This window comes from Mastacembelus armatus, chromosome 11 (genome assembly GCF_900324485.2).
Source record: "Mastacembelus armatus chromosome 11, fMasArm1.2, whole genome shotgun sequence".
Classification (NCBI taxonomy): domain Eukaryota; kingdom Metazoa; phylum Chordata; class Actinopteri; order Synbranchiformes; family Mastacembelidae; genus Mastacembelus; species Mastacembelus armatus.
In genome coordinates, this window is record NC_046643.1 from 6,622,323 (window position 1) to 6,629,387 (window position 7,065).

Here is a 7,065-nt window from a genome sequence, read left to right on the forward strand (position 1 = left end):
CACACTGTGATGTGTTCTACAATTCATATCTGAGCCCTGGAGTACTGTAAAACCACCAACACAAATCAGCTGTGATAAGATTGGGCCTATCACTATTAGCGCAACACACACACACACACACACACACGTTTAACATTTACCATACAGCACTTGGACATATACACACAGCAATGGCCATTGTCCAGAGAGGAGTGAGAAAGGGTACGTAACGGCGAATGGGAGGGGTGTTTCCATGGTGACCTGAGCGACAGAAAGAAGAGGGGCCCCGCCTCCTGACCTTCTTTGAGAAGGTGAATGACTGTCACTAAGCTGAGGAACGACAGCCAGTAGTCACAATACGAGAGACAAGAGCGAGGGCGAGAGAGCGTCCGGCAGCCATGTAAGCCCAGCATCACGGCTGGGGGTCATGTGAGCTTCAGCAGTCACTCTCAGCCACTTGGCATTAGCATTAGAAAGACATTATGCTAATAGCATCAAAGCAGCAGCCCCCGCCTTTGTGTTTCCTGCACCAACCAAGGGCATTGGAGCATTTTACATTTGAACTGCCATTCCAAGCCTAAACTACCAAAGCATTTGCATGAAGATAAAATATACAATAGGAAAAATGTGATGCATTACACAAATCATGTAGCATGGCCAAGCCTCTAAAGGTCAAGCAGTCCACAGGCACTGAGAGAACAGCACAGGAGTGGTTACAACATGCTCAGTGACCACTACAGAGTAGAGTCAAAATAAAACCAGAATTTCTCTTCACCCTGTGCTTCAGAGGTAGAAACCCTGTGCCGCTGACATTTTTAATAACTCAGTAGTATGTATGTCAGTATTCAGTTCATTAGTCTAAAAAAGTGCAATGTGTAATCATTCTCATCAACTTTATTTCCAACAGCAACAGGAAGCTATTTTTAGACAAAGACAACTGAGATAAAGCCTCTGTATGACAGCTGCCCAGCACCAAACAGCTGGTAGACAAAGTTAATGAATAACTAACTGGTCAACATTTTTTCTTCTGATCTTTCTGAAAAAATGAGGCATGTTCCTGGGGATTACTTTTGATATTCTTTGACAGCTTGTGATTTTTAACAGAGTTTTAAAACCCTTATTTTGTGAGAACCTTAAAAAAATACAACTCTTTGGAAAAACTACATGTAAAGCAGGTACTTAGGTCATCATAATTAGATTTTGTCATGTGGCTCACCTGCATTCTTTGATGTTTAACTTTCTCGATGTATGTGCTTCAGAGGATTCCAGGAAGTCCCAGAAACGCTTGCGTAATCTTTAAGTACTGAACCCCATAAACCCAGGAGCAGCACCAGAAGAAACTCAGCCCTCAACAGAGAAACTGTTAAGACACAAGTCTAAACACAAATAAAAGCTGGAGGTTAAATTGATTTCTTCTATTTTGGAGGTCGCCCTTGTCATTGTCAAATACCTTAATTTGTCCTAAATCCCTGTTTTCTGGGAATTGAATTAACTATTTAAAGACTGCACAGGCAGCACATGATACTGCACCAACCAGCCCTTCACAATGTGATAGCTACAGGGTCAGCAGTGTGGTGAACGCCTTTGTTTTTAAAAGGCAATTTGTAGGGCACACCATTTACAGCATGAAATTGGAGAAAGGAGGACTCTGCCAGCAGATGCAATGAAATATTACAGGCTCTGGCAATTACAGTATTTATCCTACACAGCATGTTACATGAACTATGTCCTCCTGTGTTAAAGTGCCTTTCAAATCGATGAGAATGACACATAAGAAAGAGGATCCACCTCCACATGAATCATTCTCCTCAGCATGTCGTCATTCTGCCAACACACCACTGCTCCTTGGGGAATGCAGAGAAAGATGCCACAGAAGAAGAAAAAGTGCTGCCCATTAAAAAATAGAGCATGTAACCTTGGTAACGGAAGAGGATGTTTGTTCAGGGGTGTCAGGGCCTGAGCACACAAGAAGAGGAGCTGAATGGAGGGAAGAGAAAGAGGAGAGAAAGACTCATTCACCTTAAATGAATCATCCAACACACCTCAGGCCTTCATACAGAGACATATTTAAAGTACAATAATCTCACCCACTCCGTCACCCGCTTTTTCTGTTTAGTCAGGCTTGACGACACACATCCACACGCACACAGAAATGAAATGGGAATGAAATGTCACGGTGGGCATCCAAATACAATGTTGATAAAAACATTTAATTTCAGTTTTCATTTTTCCAATTTGAGTTGTTATTGGATTGAAAAGGGTGCCCTTGACCAGCAGCACAGTTACTTGCTGTGGTTAGGATGTTCGTCATCTAGACAGAGAAGTGGTATGAAATAGTCTAAAAATGGGCTAGAAATGAAGGATAGAGAAATGAAAGCGACTGTTATTACCGGTTTAATGACGCACTGGTACCCTCATACTGTGAGGTCATCGTTATCTTACATACAAGCGGTTTGCTCTGCACATGGCATCATGGGTTTTCTGTCTTTAAGTATGCAAGAGACTTAAAAGTGTTACCTGAATTTGACCACTTTTAACCAGAACATGAACACCTTCAGTCAACACTTTAATGTTGATTATATGAACATGTGATGTAAATTACGTATACCCGCACACTGAAATCAGAGCTTATTGGAGTTGCACTGGAGTACAGCACTGATAATAACATTGTCTTTACGTCGTGTTTTCTGTCTGGCACTTATCCCACTGAAGTTTAGAGGATATGTAAATAACTCTCCTTTCCAAAAACAACTAGGAACTCAACAGTAGGATATTCTAATTACATATTATCAAAATGAAATTGTGCCCATATTTCAGATTTTGATTAATATCACTCTCAAGTTTAAACAGTAAATATGACGCTCCAGCCAGTATAAGGCATGAAGAATGGTTCTGTATGACCTGCTGCTGATTCATGGTCACATTCGAGAATAAGGACAAGCAATCAATAATTTCCTGTTCAGGCTGAAAGTAACCATTAACCAGGTATAGTGTAATGGGAAAACAAACCCAGATTATATTAACTTCTTAATAATGCGCACAGTGCATAGAACATCTACAATGCAAGTAAAAAACAAACACATACACAGATGTCTATGACCTCTGTGACTCCTCTTCTACCCCAATGAACAGTGAAAACTGAGATGTCACTAAACCACAGCTGACTCAATGATACACGTGTTTGGAATTTCTCAGGGAAGAGTGACAGCAATGGAAGATGGCTGTTTGTATCACTCCGCAGCACAGATCATGAATCAATAACAAGGTTCATTTCCCCCCTTCTATCCCAAAGGGCCAGCCTCCAGGGTCAGAAGGGCGTGACGCCATCGTTAAGTCCCAGCAGGAGGACGCGTGCTGGGCTGCGATCTGCCTGATGAGTCAGCCCAGGCTCTTTCTACATCATAGACAGGACATGAGATACACGTGTACATCTATTCATATATTAGTGTTTCAAACTGTTAAGAAAAAAAAAAACAGGTTTATCAGATAGGACCTGAGCTTGGCAAGTAAAAATGCTATTAAATGGTATATATATCCACAGAAGTGTTGCATGGTGTTTTAGTCCATTAATCACTGAAAATAATATTTTTGGAGAACCATATATTAGACTAAATGTGTACTTTTTAAAACACTGAAATTGTCAAACACTTATGTTACACTTTATATTGCTCTGACAAAATTAGCCTTAAAAAACATTCCACCTTAAAGCTGTAAGTCCAACTTACCATACAGCTATATTCTTGCTGATAACATTTCATTTAATTAAACCATTTTATATACTTTGGATAATAAATATTTTTATTTAAAAAAAAAAAAAAAAAAAAAAAAAAAAAATCAATGAATATGTTACTTGCAGCACTTAAATGTATCTGTTCTAACAAATAAAATTGATTATTTTGAAGCACACAGACACTGTGAGTGGAGCTTGTATGATTCAGTACTTTATAGTACTATACAAAAAAATACTGACCACTAACAAAACACAACCTCACTCCAACAAGGATCATTTATTAACAAAACCTATCACACAAACAAGTCACAAATAAAGAAACTGACTCATCAAATGTCATGTAAAGTGATGTGGCACAAAATGTTCATCTATTAACATTTGCATCCAGTTACCATGGTCAATAGAAACCTGAGCTTGATAGAAAGTGTGAACTGTGGTACAAATGCACACTGATTAGGAAGCATTACAAAAAGTACAGCGTAAGAGTATAAATAGACTTTATGTACAACGGGTGGAGAAAACTCACTAATGCAGAATCAGACAATGCAGTTCTAAACATTTTCTGTAAAGGTGGGAGTTGCAAAAATATTTTACTTGCATTCAATGTCCATGCATCAACGGAGGCATAAAAACAAATGTGTCTCCAGGCAACAGAACAACCCAGGGTGGAAAATTACAGTATTTTTTTTTCTCCTTTATATTTCTCCTACAAACTTGCTGTTAATTTGTAGTCCTTTACATGAATTTTAGAAATTAACAAAAAAAGATCTGCTGAGTCAGGGTGATGAACAAGACTTCTCCCTCAGGATCGTGATCAAAATCACATTTATACAAAAAAAAAAAAAAAAACCAACCTATTCTGCTGGCACCCACAGAGGATCCTGCTCAGTCAAACTCTCATTTTAAGGGCCACAGTTTGAGGGTCAGGGGTCATTCTGATGGACCCACTAGGAGGGGGCATCTTCTCCATGTATAGCCTTGTACTTAGCCATCTCCTCTGGAAAAACTTTGCTGAGCTCTGAGATGAGAAGGCTTTTGAATTTCTGTGATAAAAGAAAAGAGGACAGTGGAAGCTGATAACATGCATCTTTTCATTAAAGCAAAATGCAATATAAACACCAACACCCACTCTCTGGGGCAGAGTGGCTTCTGATAGACAAGTTTTTTAAGAACTGCCCAAGGACAATTACTTTATCAACAATACACAAGGCCATTTAGACAGAGAGGGCAATCTCAAGACCAGGGCTCTTTGTGTAATGAAGATGATCCTTGAAAGTGATTATCATTTTAGGAATTTCAATATTTGTACATAAGCCTTTAATCAGTCAGTTTTTGTGTTTATTTTTGCAGTGTCACTGGCAGAAAAATCTTAGTGACCCTGACATTATCTCTCACCATCATAGTGTCAATCTTTCCTTTGACCTGCTCGTTCCTCGCCAAGGCTCGCTCCAGACATTCCTTAGTGTACAGCTGGGGGTTTCGACCTTGGTCAATGTATCTACAAACACAAAGAATATTACCAGATGAAGATATGAAGACAGATATGTTATTATAACATACACAATTGAAATATGAGGGGTCTAGCTTTGGGCAAAGGCACATGTCATAATATAAGGGAATCCAGACTTTTTCTAAATCATATGGGGTCGTTTTTTGTGTTGTATATGGATATTTGTGGCTTTGTTTATGAATGTTATTTGAGTAATCTGTATAAATATAGTTCACTATAAAGAGTGACTAGAAAAAGAGTTTAAAATATTGGTATTTGTATGCTGAATGTTCAAGTGACTTTCAACATCCAAAAGAAAACTAATATCGGGTATATAACATCATCAGATTTTCAGGAAAGATGTGACGAAATAAAATTGTACGTTTTTCCAACGAGGTTTGGCGTAAGGCGTGTTCAAACCAATAACGCAGTAGCAGAGAAGTAAAGAAAATACTATGACACAGGTTATGAATCTGCACTTGGTCATTAGCTTCAGGACTCACTCAAACACCTCCAGCGGCACGTTGATCTCATGAAGCTGTTGACGGCACTTCTCGATGTCTTGCAGACCGGATATCATAAAGTTTCTGAGGTGAAACATCAACATGTTAGCGCAGTGCTCATCTACAGCTGTTTCTTACCGTCAGGCCGAGCTGAACAAAACAAGACTCACAGTTTCTGGTTGAGCACAGCTTGACTGCTCGGCTGGAAGTCGCTGACGATGATTCCCAACTGCCGAATATTCTCGATAAATTTCTCCAGATGCTCCTCCAGGTTATCAAACTTCTCCGCCATGTTAATTAGCAGCTACTGAGCCTGTAAAACACAACAGAGATGACTCTGTTGAAGAAAATCCTTTCAACAAACAGCAATTCACTGTTAGCCACCGATAACACCACAGCTTCTGCGCCGACGGACTTTACGGCAGCACACTAACCAATCCTTGTGGGTGCTGGTCTGTTACCTAGGTAACAACCAATGACAGACTGTCGTATACTGGCTCTTAAAGCGTCAAAGTGTCGTGTTGTCAGTTTTGGAGAAGCGTCAGCGAGAAGGCCTTAAAGTGAAGCTCAGGACAAAGAGCTGCCTGCATTTATAACAGGCTCTGTAGCAAATATAAAGCCTTTTTATTTAGACACTGGCCGCATGTTTACACATATGTCCCATATCAATAAATGGCAGATCAATTATGAAAATGCTCAAAACCTAACATGTTGTTTAACTGTTGTATTGTAGGATGGTGATGTGTGTTGACAGGCTCAAAAACAGCACAGTATTTAATTACTTCAAACGTATAAATATGTTGGGGATCATTTCCGACATAATTAAAACAAATGTTACACTTATAAAATATACTGAAATTCGTTTCTATATTCAAATACATATTCCTAGACTTCTTGATTGCTTTTATTTATTTAATTGATATTAGGGCTGCCATCTACAAACATGATGTAAAATGATCAGTTAGTTCTTTAAGGTCCTGTATGTTCTCAGTCAGCTGCTGTGCCACACTGGTGTTTTCAGTTTTCACCTGACACTGTGTGTTACTGTTACCAGCATCACAATCTGCATATGAAATTGAATAGCAGGATGAGCTATATCTGGTTTACTCTGGTATATTCTGTGTGACATAAAGTTTGCAATTATGAAATCTTCAAGAGTTTGCCTCCTGGCTGCACCCACACTGATTTTGTTCCTTTTGTCTAAGATTTAGAATATCTAGGAAGTGTTTATTAATATGATGTAAGAATAAATATATTAGAAAAATGTATTTGTGAATCTTTGTTCCCTGAAAGTAAAATTGTGTTTTTACTGTGTATAAGGACTCATGAATACCACCTTGTTATGCAACCCTACCAAAACCTTT

General features: G+C 39.0%; 1 protein-coding gene across 1 annotated transcript; it reads right to left on the bottom strand.

Annotated features, from left to right (window-relative positions):
• Nucleotides 1–3,967: 3,967 nt before the first annotated feature.
• On the bottom strand, nt 3,968–6,121 carry med10 (mediator complex subunit 10). The gene is made up of 4 exons (XM_026300351.1): nt 5,872–6,121; nt 5,702–5,785; nt 5,105–5,207; nt 3,968–4,752 (listed from the first exon to the last, which is right to left on the bottom strand). Exons 1-4 carry the CDS (start codon nt 5,991–5,993, stop codon nt 4,657–4,659), a joined length of 405 nt encoding a protein of 134 aa, XP_026156136.1. The 5' UTR covers nt 5,994–6,121; the 3' UTR covers nt 3,968–4,656.
• Between the last annotated feature and the right edge of the window lie 944 nt (nt 6,122–7,065).

Bases quoted from the DNA above. Each gene is read 5' to 3' on its own strand.
- med10 (XM_026300351.1), bottom strand. From the start codon at position 5,993: ATGGCGGAGAAGTTTGATAACCTGGAGGAGCATCTGGAGAAATTTATC. The intron at 5,208-5,701 runs GTGAGTCCTGAA...TTGTGTTTGTAG, and splicing joins GTGCCGCTGGAGGTGTTTGA to ATACATTGACCAAGGTCGAA. The intron at 4,753-5,104 runs GTGAGAGATAAT...CTTTTATCACAG, and splicing joins GAAAGATTGACACTATGATG to AAATTCAAAAGCCTTCTCAT.